We start from the raw sequence: 19,230 nt of genomic DNA, 5'->3' as shown, positions 1-19,230 counted from the left end.
GAAATAACGATCTGTCCTTCACTTACTAATAACTGAGCTGTGAACTACGGGATGACTGTTTCAGGAGGACGAAAGTAAAACGTAAGAGAAGCTTTGTGACAAGTTGATGGTAGAAATGTGTCCCGCAGAGCCGCTTCAGGTTGTTCTGTAGTACAAAGTTCACAGGTTTGATCCCAGCAGCAGCAACATGAGCGAACTGTCCTGAAATGAAACCTCTAACAGTCCACACTGTCCTCTACTGCCCTCTACAGGACATACAGATGCATTACATAAAGCTTTGTTCAAGGGACAAGCACTGATGAGTTTTCATTTTCACCCTGTAGCCTTTTACTATACACATCATCTTTGAAAGACAGGACCAACCCATACAAAAAACAAAAGACTATCCCACTGACATTTCAGTCACCAAACTTGCACCCAGTTCAGAAAATATAAGTTGGCCAACCTTATACGGTATTAAACATATTCTTTTTGTCTGGAGTTAGATGTTTCCTGTCCAATAAAAAACCCACATTGTGCAGGTTTAAAACACATCAGGAGTATAAGGTTTTATGGCAAAGAAATGCTCTGATTAAATATATATATAATTTAAGATAAAAGAAAATAGTCAATATGATGAACCTTTGTGTCCGGCCACTGCAACAGGGTTTATGGACGTAGAGAACAAAGCAGCAGCGTACTACACTGCTTATTGTTTTTTGGTTAATAAGAATCGTTGTAAACACAGACATGAAACTCAATGATCAGTTTTAGTTGCAGCTTTTTATTTAGTCAAGCCAAAAACAAAAAAGGAAAAAACAAACCTGTTGGATTTAAATCCAACCAAAGCAAAGATGAAATAAGTTTTTACAAGAAAGAAGCCAAAATATTCAAAACTATACAACATGGAACAGAAATCTCTCTCGTACAAACCCCTGGTTAAATACTGGTCAAAGTGCTAGTGCAAAAGGAGAAGGAGTTGTCAAAACACTGACAAATGTTTTTTGGCAACACATACGTCACATCCCATAAATCCATTTAAGAAAAAGAGGAAAATAATACTCAACTGACAACATTTTTCACATCTTTAAAAAGTAACACAATATATCTGACAGTTATCAAGCTTTTTAAAAAGGCAAGATGTACACAGTGATTATTGTTCTGTGATTGTTTATCGAGTAGTTCTTAATGTAAAACTTAAAATATGTTTTGTAACATTATGGAAACCTGAAAGTAAACATAGCTGGTCGAAATGGCTCACACCAGCATTTAAAATAAACATTTCTGACCTAAATCAATTCACCGTTATGCAATTACTGCGATTAGTGGATTCGGTCCTGAAAGTGAAAGAAAAAAATCCATGAATAGTTCAATTGCTAACAGAGCTAGCTGAGGAGTCAAAATGGCGGTAACTTTGTACAGTTACTCTGCTTTGCTGGAGTTTAAAATGCAGTTGAAAGACAGGAGTTTGTTAGCTGATACTTTGCTAACTGTTAGCGACCCAGCTAACTTTGTGAGCTATTTTGGCTTGCTAGCGCCAGATTATTAGCGGCTAGCTAGCATATAATCAGTTCGCCAACTAGCCACAGTAGCCTGTCAACTAGCTCTCAAAGAGTAAGCTACGTCACCAAAGCCCGTGAATTTTGCTTAGTTACATTCTGATGTGACCAGGCACCAAACTTGTTAGATCCACGTTAGCTTCTTTAATGAAAATTCTTTAATGGGTGAACATTTTTTTGAAACACCGTAAATTTTTACCACAAGTGAAAATAAAAACTGGACTCAACTTTTACCACTAATCTGTACTTGAGCTTTAACTGGAGCTAATTGCTGACGCTAACACACACATTGGCACCTTGAGCCAAGGTGCTAGCATGCTAAAAAGGTTTTATCTAGATGGCAACGCACAATTTGCGAGAACTTGCTAAAACTTGCATCATAAATTGTGGGGTAACATCTAAGACCTGCTAAAAACACTAAGATTCATTTTAATGGTTGTCATTTATGACTAAATACAATTTATAACAGTCCAATGTTTTGAGAACGAGTGGAGCTCAACACTGGACTCAACTTTTACCAATCCAAGCTTAACGCTAACGTGCTAACGGTAGCATGTTACCAAACATTTTACTAACTAATGGATAGTCACATGGTGGTGTAATAGTGTGTAACATTCAGTATTTTGCCATGTTAACATGCCGCCACTGTGTATAACTGCAGAATATTTTACGTTAGCATTAATCTCAAAGTACAGGAAAGATCACAAGGATTCTGCAATATGTTCTAGAGGAATACAGAAGTCTTGGGTGATAAAAACCTGTGTGTAGCAATCATGAAAGAATCAGGGGATCGCTTAAAAAAAGGTTTTACTCTGAATCTCCTGACTGGCACCCCATTTGCCAAGATGCTAGCATGCTAAAACACTATCATTTTTTTTATACTGAATTAAACCAAAATGTGAGTTTAATTGAATCTGAGGTCCATAAGACATGTTTAAAACCCCCCAAAACAAAACTGGCTAAAGTTACTTTTTCCGCTCTTTAATACCGTGTATAAACATATAAACACTGAAACTGAAGTGGTGTCTTCCCCCAACAGCAGAATGAAGAGTTAACTCTACATTGAAATGTGTCAGCTGACTCCAGCAAACCAATAACATCAAGTTGTGATAAAGTTCTGACACATAATGAGAAACCTACAGCAAGGCACACAAAAAAAGGAAATCAGTAAAAGCAAACTGACTGCAATTAAAAAGACAAAACATTTGGCATCAGGTATGAACAGAACCAGAAATATCACAGTTGATAAAAGTTGCGTTACAGTTCGGCTTTGTTCTAGTTTGTCGATAGTTTCGTAAATCCAAAGGGTTTTAAATACTTGAACTTTCTAGCAGCACGTCCAGGTATATTGAATGTACTGTGAATAATCCTTGACTGATTACTTAAGATTGAGTTTAATTGTGAGGATCTCTAAGATACTTGTTGACTCCTTATAGTCGTCCTCACAACAACCTCCAGTCAGGTAGTTATTGGAGAAACCGTCAAGTACCTGAAGTGGTCGTCCAAGATTAAGAGGAAACACAAATCAAGTGTTTCTTGAAAGCTTCACTACTTCACTAGCGCTCTTTTTCCCTCTTAACTACCGTCTGTGTGCCATTGAGCAAGTGTTTGTTTTGTTTTTTTGGAGGATTTGAAGGGTTTTGTCGATAGCTCTGCAACCAGAAGATCTTTAGCTTTATCTTAGAACTTTACGTCGACATGATCAGTTATTATGTGAGGCACGTTAGCGGAAAGGTAGCAGCCCGGTCACGCAAGCATTTTTTAACAACAGCTAAACTATCGGCATGATTAACGGATTTGTTCAAGGAGGTTTCAACGAACTCTAACTTGCGAAAATCCATTGAAACACAAACGAGAAAGCGCTAAAAAACGATCACATTTAGTTGTGTTGAACCAGCCGCTTTTTATCCAACTCTGCAAAAAGAGACGCAGGAAATGTTTCTGCACAAATACGTCTGGAATAAATTACGCTAAACTTATTTTCTAGTTTGTAGGCTATTGTGGCTGTTTAGTTTTGATCGGTTACCCGTTAGCTCGCTAACTAGCCCCTCAAAGTAGTCACTACGTCAAAGGACACTGATCCGTCCATCTGTCAGAACAAAAAAAAAACCCAAAAAAGGTTTTAACCATCACAACGTCAAATAATCAACGGATATTCCTCATTTGAAATTAATTACAAACAAACACAACAGATTGTTTTGGCCGCTCCGTTACCCGAAGATAGTCTTGAGGTCCGTACAGATGGTGTAGCTTTAAGAGTTGTTGAGATGCTACTTCAGGGACCGGAATCATTGTTGTTCAGCTGCGTGCTAACGCTTACCAGTGGAGATGCAGTGAAAATGGGAAATATTCAGAGTTGTGGATCCAGTTTAAAGCTCTTGGGGACTTGAACCCAAGACCTGCAGACAATGCAACCTCTAACAGCCAGGTCGGTGGGACCAGCAGCTTTAGTTGCCGTAAAACCAGTTACCTGGACCGGTTTTTATCTACATTGAGGGACACACAGGATCACCTGGGGGCGATCTCCTGCATCATGGCGGGCAGGTGGATGGTCGGACACGAGTCTCTGTGTCTCAGTTTAAACATCAGCTGCTCTTTTTCCTGAGATAGCTTCTGGTTAATGACGGCCTGCCTCTCCAGCGCCACCTTCAGGTCCTGCTGCTCCTTTGATAGCTGCCTGGGAAACACAAAAGAAAAGAGAGATTCAAATAAATGTATTTAAAGTTGAAACTTCTGCAGGATCTTTTGGAGACATTTTGCTGATTTAAATCATCTGATAAGCTTCATATTTTACCAATGAGATCGATAAAAAAAACAAAAAACTCCCATAAAAGGTTCCCTAAATAATGAATTATGATCATTTGTGAAGTTTTATTACAATAAATTGTATAAAACCTTTAGGTTTCGGGTCATCGTGCATTACCAAGTAACATTGATGCTCTCCTTTCTATAAATAAATATATTTAAAACAAAAAAAAATGCTTTAAGTATTTATGTTATTTGATAACAAAACAGAATAATATATGTTTTTTTTATTAAATAATAATATGATAATATTAGATATAACTAATTTTTTAATCCCGTCAAAGTTCTGAAACCGTCTTAATAAATATTCTCATTTTATTTTGAAAATGTGTCACAACGCAGACGCTGTTTGTCCTCCAGGTGGCGCCACGTTGCTGCTCTTTGAGCTGCTGTTATGTTTCAGAGAAGAAGAAGAGGACCACGTACTGAATGAGGGTCTGACAGTTGTCTATCCGGACTCTCAGATCCTCGTTCTGCTGCAGGATGTGGACGATCTGATCCTCCAGAGACAGATTCTTCTCCACCTGAGAATCACGATGAAGAAGAAGAAAAAAGAATAATCAGGAAGTGGAGAGAACGTTAAACACATGAGAGATTTGTATAAATATTCCTGTTTTCCTACCAGATCGTCCATCTGCTGCAGCTTCCTGCTCTGCTCCTGCACGCGCTCGCTCTTCATCTCGATCACAAACAGCAGGGACTCCTGCTCCGACTCCCAGAATGCACCTGGGCTGCCATGGGCCTGGAGGCCACAAAGCACAAACACTGTAACACTCTTACAGATATCTCTGTAAAATAAACGCTGTTGTGTCTGAGTTCATGACATCATCCGGAGGAGTATTCACTGCATCTAACAAACCACACGTTTACTGGTTTACTGCAGCTGTACCAACACAAAATAAACTATTTTTCGGTGATTTAACATTAATAAACGGATAAAAAGGATGCAGAAATAACGACATGACGACGCTGATTTGTAAAAAGTCTGAATTCATGTTTTGTTAGTTCTCTCCACAAGACGACAAGCAAACAGCTTTTAAAATGCTTGTTTTCTGAATGGAGCCCGGATCGATCTATGCTAGGCTACGCTAACGTTGTAGCAGCTCCATTATCACTCAACATAACGTCATCTAGGCGTGAATACGGCAGCGTGGTTATTGTTCGCACTGTATGGTTATTACACATACATGTATACACAGTTTTGTCTGGTCTCTGTACTAATATGAAGTGTCTTAGAGATCTGGGTGAACACAGACGGATACAATATTTTCTTCCATTTCCGATTCTACAACGTCAGTGATGACAGGAGCAGAATCTATATTTTATATATACACAAATCTTCTCCAATAACAATACAAAGTATTATTAGATCCTTTAACAGACTGTAAACAAAGACGCCGTCACACACCTGAATATTTCTCTGCAGGTCTTTCTTAAACGTCGACTCCTCCACTCTCTTCTTCAGATCCTTAAAAACCTGCAGATCTGCGGTCAGCTGCTCCACTTCACCCTTCATTCATTTAATTAAACAACACATATACAGGAACTCTGATGCAATTAAAACAACATCATAACACAGAAAAGTGTTTGATTCTGCGGGTGTGACATACATTTTGCTGACGTGACAGATTTTTAAAGCTCTTTTCTTGACTTCTTGAGTTTTACAAATATAAAAGCTCAGTGGCTCAATAAATCACAACAGAAAGAGTCATAATTTACCTTGTTTATAGTTTAAGGTCAACAGTTTTATGTCTATGGGAACATGATTTGAGAGTCGCTGCAGTACCGCGATAGGCCACCAGGTGAAATGTAAAGTTCTTCTACATCTGAGGTGAAATGACATTACTTCTGATTATCTAATGTTTGGTTTGTTTTTTACCTTGAGGACGTTCTCAGCAGCCTGAAACTTTTCAGTCACTTCAGTTTTCTCTTGTTCGAGTTTCTTTCGCAGCTCTGCAGAAAAAAAACACAAAAAAACAGATTTTTATCGTCACAAAACCTCCTGCAGCGCTGATTCATTCTGTTGTTCAGCAGATAAACTCTCCTCCCTCCACATGCACGCTTTCCTGTTCTTTCAGCACAACTATTAACAAAAAATAAAGTCTGAAAGAAACACCCAAGAAATGAAACAGGTGCCTATAAAAATGTACAAATCATTCGTGATAACTTTAGTTTTACTGTTCATAAACACAAACACAGCAGAAAGATGACGGAAACAAAACTATAACACAGATTGTTTAAATGTTAAGTGACTTGTTTTGGTGAAAGTCTACATATCGATATAATACATAGATAAAATGTTTTTTCATGGTGTGCAGACATGAATACTGACACTAAGAGATTCTGTGTGAAAGCATCACATACGCTCGTCTCTACATGAAGAATCAAAGGAAAGTTGTTCATAAAACCTGACTTTAAAACTGGGCGATTAAACCTGATGTGTTTTAAATCACAACAAATCAAAATGATGCAGAGTGTCCACGTCTCATTCAGACGTTAATAAAGTTATTGAGTTATGTAAACTGTTGTTGATACCATGAGGTCGTACCAGACCAGTACGATCATTTATTTCTACAACTCTTCTTCATGCGTCTGGAACTCGTTACCTTCCACGTTTCTCTCGTGTTCTTCAGTCACAGATTTACTTTTCTGTTCGTGCACGACGTTCAAATCGTCCGTCGTCTCTGTTTTCACCTGAAAGAATAAATGACATAAGAGACGAGTTTCAGTGTAAAGACGTTCTGATCGTGAGGAGGGAAACCTGAAGAAACTGGACTGAAACTAAATAACCTAAAAAACATGAATTAAAGTGCAGAGAGAGTGAACGTTGCAGACACACTGTAGTTCATCTAGAAACCAGTAATCAGAGAAGTTGATCTGATGTTTATTTATGCTGCACAGCTGCTGTCTGAGTTATAACGTCTCTGATCATGTGACTGTGACTCATGTTCATTAATGTTCTAACAGATGTTGAAGCTGCTGCACCAGAAACATCAGTTTCATGTGTTAATGTGACTCGTGAGTCATCATTTATTTACTGTCTGTTATCACTAAAGGGTGTCAAGTTTTGCTCGCCTTAATAATAATAATAATAATAATAAAAAACAATATATATTTTTTACATATAGAAAATTTAAAATAATAAAAAGAAATGAATATGTTCCAAATATTAATATTGAAAATAATATTGAAAATAAAAAATATATAATAATAAAATTAAAACAATAAAACGAATAATAAATATTTTAATATTGGATTAAAAATTAAATTAAAACAATAAAATCAAATTATATTATTTTTAACAAGAAATTAAAATAGTAAAAACAAATAATAAAAATGTTAATAATAATGATGCTAATAATAATAAAATACGGTATAAAAACACATTAATAGTAAAAAATAAATCGTAATTATGTTTTTGTTAATAATAATTAAAATAAAATAGTTTAAAAATATATTGTAATAATATGTTAATGTTTTATTCAAACAGGTCATTACAAACCGGAATATTGAATATTTAATCTAAGAGGAGGTTCAGTTTCTGCACCGAGTTTATTCCTATAAAAATGTTTTTCTTTCATCTTATTGTATTCTTCTCCCACACAGTAACATATTAGATATATCTCCCTCTTGCTGTGTGTCCCAGCACATTTAACTGTTCTTCTCAACTGAAATCAAATCTTTATTCTTTAACATTTCCACTTATTGGATTTAAACTTCATGTCCACGCAAAGACGAGGACAAAAAGTGTCTCAGTCATCAGAGATCAATAAAGTTTGATTGATAGAGGAGCTCCTCACCTTATCCAGGAGGCTCAGGACGAGCGAGCACACCTCCTTGTCCGCGTGGTCTCTCAGAAGCTCCGCCCTCTCCGGGTTCCCATTGGCCGACCTTAATATCCTCAGCTGCCACTCAAAGCGCTCGAGCTGCTTCTCCAGACAGACGTCCGGCTCACCTGCCGTCCGTTTACCTGCAGAGGAGGACTCCGTTACATGAAGGTGAACAGGTGGACAGGTGACAGGTGAACAGGTGAAAGGTGAACAGGTGACATGTAGACAGGTGAACGGGTGAAAGGTGAACGGGTGGACAGGTGAACAGGTGAAAGGTGAACAGGTGAACAGGTGACAGGTGAACAGGTGAAAGGTGAACAGGTGACAGGTGAACAGGTGACAGGTGAACAGGTGAACAGGTGACAGGTGAACAGGTGACAGGTGAACAGGTGAACAGGTGAACAGGTGAACAGGTGGACAGGTGAAAGGTGAACAGGTGAACAGGTGGACAGGTGAACAGGTGACAGGTGACAGGTGAAAGGTGAAAGGTGAACAGGTGACAGGTGAACAGGTGAACAGGTGAACAGGTGGACAGGTAAACAGGTGGACAAGTGAACAGGTGACAGGTGAACAGGTGACAGGTGACAGGTGACAGGTGAACAGGTGAAAGGTGAACAGGTGAACAGGTGGACAGGTAAACAGGTGGACAAGTGAACAGGTGACAGGTGAACAGGTGGACAGGTGACTTGACCTGAGTTACAGACTGGAGTCACTTCAAACTGATATTTTAACAAATCTTTTGAATCCCAAAATGTATGTAAATTCAGTAACAAAACACTGAAACACTGTTTTAATAAACTAATCTCTTCAAATGTTAAGTACTTGAAATTGAAGCTTGCTAAAGTAAAAGTACGAATACCATACTGTAAAAATACCCTTTTACAATAAAAGTACTAGTGACACTCAAAATACTCGGTTACTGTAAAAGTACTAATACAGCACTGAAAAGGAGAAGAAGAAGAAGAAAAGGGAGGAGAAGAAAATAATCCAATTATCAAATTAAAAATAAGAATGAAAATAAAAACGATAATATAAAATCATATTTTTATAAGAAATGTAATAAAAACAAATAATTAAAATGACATTAATGATATAAAATATTAAAATACTTCTCACTAGTTTGTAATCAAACAAACAGGATGGAATAGTTGGGGGACTATTTTCAGCGGCGGATGAATCCACATTTGGAGTATTTGAATGTGTGATTGAGTGAAAATCAACTAGAGTGTGTTTCGTGATGAAGGTTTATAAAACACACAACACCTCAGTAGATATACATTCACTGTTCCTAATGTTAGAACTGCGTTTTTGTAGATATTATTATTCTTTGTTCCATAAAATGACAAATATCTAAACATGCGACGTGTAGAAGAAATAAAACATTCTATAAATTTTACTACTTTCTCAAACTGCTGGAAAAGCCCACGAACGGCGACATCTTGAGCGACTTCTAACCAGCTGTTTCCCAGAGTCGTTTCCTGTAACATCTGTAACTGTAAGAATGACGACAGCGTTTTAAATGAGCGGTTTGAACTCAACAACCTGCTCGTAAACGGGAGGAAATGAGAACAGAGAGCGTTAACTGACTGACGGTGAGTCACTGCTTCACAGCAGATGCTTCATCCAGCAGCAGGTACGTACCTGTAACCACTGCTGAGCGGTTTGATACTCTTTCCTGAATGTCCTCAGGTGTGAAACGCACTTTAAAGCTAAAACAAGGAACTTTATTTTGAGTTGACTTTTACCCCGTGGACTACAGTGGTAGTGTCTCTGAGCACCAGGGTCCCTTTAAAACCTCTCATGTTACTGCAGCAGGTCTGACAGGCTACTCCTCTCAGTCCTGGTCCTGGTTCTCCTGTGCCTCCCTTCCCTCCAGCGGGTCCAGCAACACGTCCTGGGTCTCCAGCAGCGTGGTGTCGGTGTTGACTCCCAGAGAGGAGAAGCTCTGCTCCTGGAGGAGGACGAGGAGGAGGAGGAGGAGGAGATGCTGCTGCCGGGACCTGAGCTCTCCTCCTCCCTCCGGAGCTCCAGATCTGGGTCTGTCCACGGTGGACCGGTCTCTGCTGGAGGATCCGGGTCTGTCCACGGTGGACCGGTCTCTGCATATATATGGTCTCCATATAGAAACAGACCATCTTCTCTCTGATGGTCTCTTTTTATTCTTTTTTCTTATTTTTATATATTTCTTATTTTATTTTGATTTCAAGATGTTCATAGTTTTGACACTACACCTCCCATAATGCTTTGCAGACGGCTCTTTCTCACGGCGAAGGTGAAGCTCGTTGTTTTTTTAACGACTGGCTCAGTTCCATCAAGTGATCCAGTAAAACCAGAACCACAACAGGACCCTGGAACTGACTCAGCTAAATGGAATGCAGCCGGTTTGAACGTCATCGGTCAGCTGTTGTGACAAGACAACGATCAGCTGCTCACGCTACTGTTATAACATGTTTATAACAACATGACATCATAACACAAGCTGTCCGTTCAGACATGTTTTAATACAATAAATCCTCCAAAATATGAGCTTTTTATTAATATAATAATTAAAGATTATTCCAAATTATACTACGTATTAATAAAAAATATATCACATTGGAAGCTGATTCATAAATAGGAATATAAATACTATAATTACTACTAAAATGTTACATTTTAATATTTAATAATTATTTTATTTATTTATTTTAAATGCTGGTTTAGTTATCGAGCCACTGTTGTTGTTTTTCTTTAATAAAATAAAATATATCTAAAAAAAAAGAAGAGAAATATTCATCTCACTGTCTTCTGTCAGATTGATTCTCACGACATTTAGTTCAGAAACAGGAAGTGACAAAGAGTCAGAGGAGGAAACACACACACACACACACACACACACACACACACAGTGTTTATTTAACACACTCACCTCCTTCATCTCGGCGGCTCTGGTCCTTCTGGTTCTTCTCTCCCTTCTTGCTTTTCTTCTGATAACGACAGGAAGAGAAGAAGAAGAGGAAAGTTTCGGTGACGCCATCGACAAACAGAGCAGCTATGAAAACAGTGTGTTTGAGTTTAAACTAGAGGTGAACTCCATGTTTGAAGAGAGACTGAACCCTAAACCACGTCTGCATCTGCACACACACACACACACACACACACACACACACACACACACACACACACACACACACACACACACACACACACACACACACACACACACACACACACACACACACACACACACACACACACACACACACACACACACTTCCAAACTCTGCTCAGCAAACTGGACACCAACTTTATTTAAACTCTGCGCTGAAACAATAAATATCTCCGGTTTAAACACGTCGATGGGTTCAGGAGGAGACTCGAGGAGAGTCTGTTTAAACCTCTGAGGAGGAGGAGGGGGAGGAGGAGGAGGGGAGGAGGGGGAGGAGAAGCATATGTTCCTGCAGGCGTTACGGGGCCCTCGCTTTAAAAGAGAAAACGTCATAAATCACAGCAGCGGCTCCTCTGCTGTGATTGTGCAGCACTTCACTGTCAGAGGTTCAGTTTCTGCAGAAATCATTGATCTAAAAACACAAGTTTATACAGATGAGTGATGACCGAACGAAACTAAAAGAGGTAAAAGGAAGCGAAAAGTTTAGTTATAAAAGTAGCAAAAAACTTCTTCTTTTATGAATTAACCCTTTAAGAATGTTTGACTGATCATTTTTTCTATAGTTTAGTCAAGAAAACGTCATTAAACGTCTTGATTTGTCCGACAAACAGTCAAGAACTACAGGAAAAAAACAGCTAATCCTGCAAAAATGTTGAATAAAAAATATTTAAATTAAACAACCATTGAAATTGTTGAACTCTTTGTTATTTCACAGGTTTAAAACAGAAAGTTCCTAATCTGAGCAGCAGATTTCAGTCCCACAAACACTGGATCCTACATTTCCCACAATGCACCTGGACAGCGTCTTCTCTCTCCGCCTGGTGAGACGTTTGCGTGTAGAGATGTGCTGCTTTAATCCTCCATCAGTGAGCTAATTGATTAATTGGCTGATGGATTCAGCTCTTCTTCTACGGATGCTGAGCAAACCTGCAGCTGTCGAGCGTTTCGGCCGCTCTGGTTTGTTCTCCGGGTAGAAACATTCTGAGATTATTGGGGGATTGAATGATTAATGTATTAATGATTAATTAATAATGTGGAAACACAGTTTGTACGAAGCAGAGCTCAGATAAAGCTCGTTACATCAGAGGAGCCGTTTGTTCAAAGTCCACATGGATTAACTTGTTTTGTTCAAAAACACAAAATCAGAGAATCAAAAACCTGATAAATCAATAAATTAAACTTCTGTCACATCTCAAAGTTCAGTTAAAGTGGAGTCTGTGACATTACTCAGGATGCCGACACGTCACCAGAATGAGACTCTTATCAAACAGAGAGTCAGTGTTCCACATTCACACGGTGACAAACCTCTGACCTCTGACCTGTGACCTCTGACCTCTGAGGCAAACAGGAAACACACGGTGTCCACTGACAACCAGGAGACGTGAGAAACTGGTGCTAATGTGACTGAACTTCAACAGAACGAGAGGTAATCAAAATAAATTACTTTTATTGTGGAGGGACATCAGAGATGATGACTTCCTCTGAAAGTGAAAAACACAGTTTAAAAATAAGTGTTTTATTTCTGTGCGTTAAGATTTGACTGAGTCGTGTTTCTGAACAACAGTCACGAATGTTTCCCTCCGAAAAACCACAGAACAACAAAATAAAACTATTTTTAATGCTGCAAATCCTCAAAGAGCTTTGACCTCAACACACACACACACACACACACACACACACACACACACACACACACACACACACACACACACACACACACACACACACACACACACACACACACACACACACACACACACACACACACACACACACACACAGACACACAGTCAGCTACATGATAAAATGTTCTGTTTAAATATTTGAAGATCCTGAGCGAGTTTAAACTCTCACATGGTCTCTGATGGAGTTCGTAGCGTTTCTTTGTTTCTCGGCTGTACTCTGGTCTCTTGCTAAAAAGCTCCGGATGTTAAATCAGATTACCAGATTAAATAAAAAGGATTAAACAGTCGTGATATAACGAGTTAATAAGTCATTAGAGTCGTATTGATCTCAACATCTAACTCTCAGGAAGAAATAAGAGCAAGTCCCAAAATGTCAGAATATTCACATTTTGCATCGTCCGTTTCCACTGTTCTTCACATTCTTTAAAAACTACATTTGGGCTCCACTAAGGAGGTAATACTAGGCCCACGGTGTAGTACTACAGTACTACAGAGTACTACATAGATTCATCAACGCACTCCTGTAATATTGTCAAAATCGACGCAGCAGAACCGGAGAGGATGTGTTTTTTAAAATTATTCAACACGTTTATTTCTTCCTTAATCAAAAGGCACCTACATTACCCACAATGCAACTGGACCACCAACAGGCTGAACCACAACCCTCTTTAACATCATGAGAGGAACCAGAGTTCATCATGTTGTTGTTTAGCTCATCGATTGAATGAATCTATTGATCGTCAATAATCGATACGTTGATGTATCCGGTTGATATTTCGGGTAAAGTTCAGAAACACAACACATGAACGCAGTAAACAAACCGCCGCTCGCTGCAGCTCTGTGGCAGGAAGTGGCTTCTGAGCAGCGGTGCTCAACATGGGGGTCGGGGCCCTGCAGGAGGTCGGGAGGTGATAAATAAGGTCCTTTAAATTCTGTTCTCTTTGTTTTAATTTGTTCACACTGCAGACTTTATGTACTTTATACTTCTACACATAAGACGTAAATGTCGTCATTTTTACTGCACTACATTTTTATAAAAAGGGTGCATTTAGCTGTATGAATATAGTTATTATTCAGATTTACATTTTAACACATAAGCTTATAATACATATTAATATATGTTATAATAATAATCATTTTATTATCAGTTCCAGGCCCAAAAAATAGGAGAAAAGTATAAAAATTAATCACATTTTCTTCTAATCATCTCAGGACCCCTCAGGTTTATCTGGTGACCCTTTGGAGGGGCCCGACCCTTATGTTGAGACCCACTGGACTAAACTAGCTGTGTACAAAGCATCTCCACCTGAAGCAGCCACAACAGGAACATGCTCATTACAGCAGAATGTGTACTTTTACTACCAATACTTTATAATCTGCTGATGGTGTTCATGTGTTGATTATTTCGTAGGATAAACGATGGCCAAAAAAAAGACAACAAATGTGATGTTTAGTTTGGTTGCCACGGTAACATCAGTGTAATAATAAAAAGTCACAAGAAAGAACCCGAGGCTGAAAACATCACATGAAAAATAATAACACAACACAGCTCGTTTTTGTCTCTTAGGCCTCGTCCACATGAACACGAGTACTTTAGTAAACATCATGAATACGTCACAAAGTTAGCTGGAGGCTAAACATGAAGCGCCTCCGTGGGCTAAAGTTACACGTTAAAATGTCCTCTTGTTGTGTTGTTGGAGGCCAGAATCAATATTCGATAGAGACGATAAACTTTGATTTGAGGCAAAGTATTTCGGTGATGGAGAGAAAAATTATGTTGCTAATAGTTTAGCTTAGCCTTCTGCTAACATCCCCAGCAGGATAAAGTATTAGAGAGATGACGCCGTTGATTGACGCCGTTGATGATTGCTATGTAGGATAAACTATTAGAGAGATGAAGCTCGCTGTTGATCTTATGTTCTTTAACCAGTGCGGCCCTAAAGCAAGGCGGACCCAGCAAGCTAACTAGCGGACGGCTAGCTGCTTAGCTAGCTTGCTAAACCCACCATGCTTTCATGCTACACTGGTTAGAGCAAATGATCCGAACAAAGATGTCTCTTATCTGCTGATAGAACGCTTTCCTACGCTGTGACAAGAGTGTGTGGATAGAGCAAGTTTCTAAATGTTACTAATTTAGCGGCTGGCTAGATAGCTAGCTACCTTTATAATTCCACCATGCTTTCATGCTACACTCGTTATGAAGATGAGCTGACAAGATGGACAAGCTAGCTAGCTAACTAGCCACAAGACCCATTATTCTGATTTCAAGTAAAGTCTGGATTAATAAATAAAATACATAACAGAAAGCTGTTTAAAAAATGTGCGTCTGAAAATAAAGTTCTTAATTTTAGAAAAATGTATTTAACTTTAAAGCTTTAAATTCAGTTAATTCAGGTGTGAAGTGATGTCAACATATAACATGATATTATAATATTCTCCTCTTCTAATAAGACTTTATCTGGTTATTAAACTTGGTTCAGCTCTACTTCCTCTCTGTTAACAGAACGTATAACAACGCATATGATTGGTCGATGCGTTTCCTGTAAAGACTAGAAAAGCTGCGCTGGTTAAAATAGGAGCGCTTCGTCAAAAGTTAATAATTCTGAATTATCTATGGGTTTAGATCCAGGGTCCGGATCCAACAGAGTCTAGGTCCGGGTCCGGATCGCGGTCCGCCTATTAGTGACCCCTAATGTAGACGGTCAATAAATATTAAGAAATCTGAAATCATTCTTTTTAAAAACAATTAAAGATCTTTACGGAACAAAAGATGTTTCAAAGTGTTCTAAGAGGTAAAAAAAGATATTAAAGCGTGTGTTGTGTGAACATGTTTAAATATTAATGCATGTGTGAACATGTGTAGATATTAATGCGTGTGTTGTGTAGATATTAATGCGTGTGTGAACATGTGTAGATATTAATGCGTGTGTGAACATGTGTAGATATTATGCGTGTGTGAACATGTGTAGATATTAATGCGTGTGTTGTGTGAACATGTGTAGATATTATGCGTGTGTGAACATGTGTAGATATTAATGCGTGTGTGAACATGTGTAGATATTAATGTGTGTGTGAACATGTGTAGATATTATGCATGTGTGAACATGTGTAGATATTAATGCGTGTGTTGTGTGAACATGTGTAGATATTATGCGTGTGTGAACATGTGTAGATATTAATGCGTGTGTGAACATGTGTAGATATTAATGTGTGTGTGAACATGTGTAGATATTATGCGTGTGTGAACATGTGTAGATATTAATGCGTGTGTTGTGTGAACATGTGTAGATATTAATGCGTGTGTGAACATGTGTAGATATTAATGCGTGTGTTGTGTGAACATGTGTAGATATTAATGCGTGTGTGAACATGAGTAGATATTAATGCGTGAGTTGTGTAGATATTAATGCGTGTGTTGTGTAGATATTAATGCGTGAGTTGTGTAGATATTAATGCGTGTGTTGTGTAGATATTAATGCATGTGTTGTGTAGATATTAATGCGTGTGTTGTGTAGATATTAATGCGTGAGTTGTGTAGATATTAATGCGTGAGTTGTGTAGATATTAATGCGTGTGTTGTGTAGATATTAATGCATGTGTTGTGTAGATATTAATGCGTGTGTTGTGTAGATATTAATGCGTGTGTGAACATGTGTAGATATTAATGCGTGTGTGAACATGTGTAGATATTAATGCGTGTGTTGTAGTTCATTGATCTCCTGCAGCAGCTCAGACTCTGAGCCTCTAAGTCGCTTCTATTCTGAGACCATTAGAAGCTTTAGTTCATGTTGTGTAACCGGTCCTCGAACTGGTCAGACAGGAAACTAACTGGTTTATTAAAACATCTTTTGTTTAATAAACACATTTATTCCAGCAGGAAGGAGATGCTTCCTGTTGAGGTTTACTACATTTCCCAGAATGCCGTTCAATAAGCTTCATCCAGCTTTATGTGAATGTGAAGAGAAACGAGTCCTAAACTCAAATGTTGATACATTTTCTGTAGATCGATTAATCTGCAAATGTTTTGATGCTTTAATACGTTAGATAGATATTTATTATATATAAATATTTGTATATGTATTTATTTATTAGTGCTTAGTCAGCTTCTCTGACGTGAAAGTTATAAACTGAATGTTTTATATTTATTTTTGGACATTTGGTCCATTAAAACAAATTCAAAAGATATTTTCTGCCATTTTATTAAAGAAACAACTACAGACTTTATTGTTAATGTCAGTGTGTGAATAAATTAAGCTTTCTAAAAACGTTACATTATATTTTGATATAATTATGAATAACTATCCAACACCTCGTCTCCACAAACAAGTCCAACACAACGACCAACTATTCAGCTCACTGCATCATTCAGAAAAAGACAACACTAATAATCTGTTTGACGTCCTCACACGTCGTTCATCTCGTCTGAACGTGAACATCAGGAGCCACCAGATGTTTCTCAGCGTGGTCCAGAGGTGGAGGACGTGTTGGACCTCTTTCATTCCTTCAAACAGCTTCTCTGAACATATGTGTTCATATAAACCTGTTGATGTCCGAGTCCTCCATGATGTTTCTCCTTCTGATCTTCTCGACATCATCTCTACTCCAAACTACTTTAAATCTATTTCTTTTGTCAAAGACGAGAGTTAAACTTCTTGTGGAAACAGAAACGTGTCTCTTTACTTTCTGAAGACAAACGAGTGAGTTTGTTTGTTTGTTTGTTAGAGAAGAAAACAACAAACAACAGAAGTGATGAAACAAACAATAACTGATGTGATCATCTCTGCATCCTCAGACACGAGAACACGTCTGTGAATCTTTAACTTAAAGTATTTAGAAATGATTTTAAATGCCCCCCCCCCCCCAGTGAGCCACATGAAGCCGCTCCGTCACTTTCTATCAATAACCGTGAAGACAACAGCTGAACGTTTCCCTCTCTGTGTTAAAGTCATTAAAATGAATCACAGTGACTTCACTAAATACATGAACTCCCAACTGACAAATAAAGAGTTTTAGATCTTTAGAAATATAAAGAATAATAACTCATATCTATATTAATCTTATCACAGCCAGACATGTCATAAGGTTTCAGGATTATGACTCCGTGTACACAGATACACAGATATCCGTAGAGTCTCATTGTAAACTCTTAAAAATACACTACACCTCAAATTCACATTGATTTAAAGATAATAAAGGAGATTAACACGTGTCATAAGTGAGTAAAAATCACAGTAAACTCATAAAAACACATTTGAACTTAAATTAAGATGAATTTAGAGATGATAAAGGAGATTAAAACGTGTCATAAGTGAGTAGAAATCACAGTAAACTCATAAAAACAGACTTTATCTCCACTAAAGAGTATTCTACAGACACTAAAGGAGATTAAAGCTTGTGATAAACTACATTAAACCGTGTAAACTTCATATAAACTCAGTATCTCCTGCAGCTCGTGAGAACAGATTCAAACGGTAGATTAGAAACAGATGTTCAGAGAAGAAGAAAAGTAACGTTCACGTTCACTCTGTTAGTTTTATTTCTTTTAAACCTTAAAGACTTTCTTTGTCTGACTGGCGATAAAAACAACAATAGTTTAGTTTGAATTGATTATGATTAAATCTCGCTGTGTTTTGGTGGGTCCATTATTATCCGGAGCTCATTCACGGCACGTTTTGAAGCCGAAGAAGAAGAAGAAGAAGCCGCATGCTAATGAACTTCCTCCTGCACAGACAGAGTTCTACCGGACTCTACTGTTTTCTACCGTGTTTAGTGTTTAGTGGGGCTCACCTTGCTGTGGCTGCAGCCCATTCCTCCTCCGGAGCTCTGCTGTCGGTTACAAGCCGCTCACTGCTCCTCTTCCTCTTCTTCTTCGTTTTCTTCTTCTTCGCCTCTCTGTTGACAACTTTCAAAAAAACAGTCCCTTGAACGCATCGCTCAGACCGCCCGGGACAGGGGGCGTGGCTTATCTGTGCTTCCTTCACGGACACTTCAGAAAGTCGTCAAAACCCACTTTTATTCGTTTTTAAAATATGTAAATAAAACACAAACAAATATAAAAAATGTAAAAGATAAGATAAAACTTTATCCAACCAGAGAGGAACAGGATACACATAAATAAATGATCATGAAATCTATCAACCACAAACTGAAAACTAAAATATATATATTGACAAAAAATACAGCAGTGATGAATGATATTTAAATTATTATTTAAAATAAATGTG

The 19,230-nt window shown here is 38.1% G+C and overlaps 1 protein-coding gene across 1 annotated transcript; it reads right to left on the bottom strand.

Moving 5' to 3' along the window:
- Positions 1-749: 749 nt before the first annotated feature.
- Positions 750-18,904, bottom strand: ccdc69 (coiled-coil domain containing 69). Its single transcript, XM_079167414.1, has 9 exons — positions 18,794-18,904; positions 11,082-11,139; positions 8,144-8,313; positions 6,950-7,037; positions 6,223-6,296; positions 5,752-5,853; positions 4,966-5,085; positions 4,770-4,867; positions 750-4,215 (listed from the first exon to the last, which is right to left on the bottom strand). Exons 1-9 carry the CDS (start codon positions 18,812-18,814, stop codon positions 4,047-4,049), a joined length of 900 nt encoding a protein of 299 aa, XP_079023540.1. The 5' UTR covers positions 18,815-18,904; the 3' UTR covers positions 750-4,046.
- Positions 18,905-19,230: the final 326 nt, after the last annotated feature.

Source organism: Pholis gunnellus, assembly GCF_910591455.1.
Source record: "Pholis gunnellus genome assembly, chromosome: 10".
Taxonomy (NCBI): domain Eukaryota; kingdom Metazoa; phylum Chordata; class Actinopteri; order Perciformes; family Pholidae; genus Pholis; species Pholis gunnellus.
The sequence above is the reverse complement of the archived record's forward strand: the minus strand, read 5'-3'. Positions and strand labels throughout refer to the sequence as shown.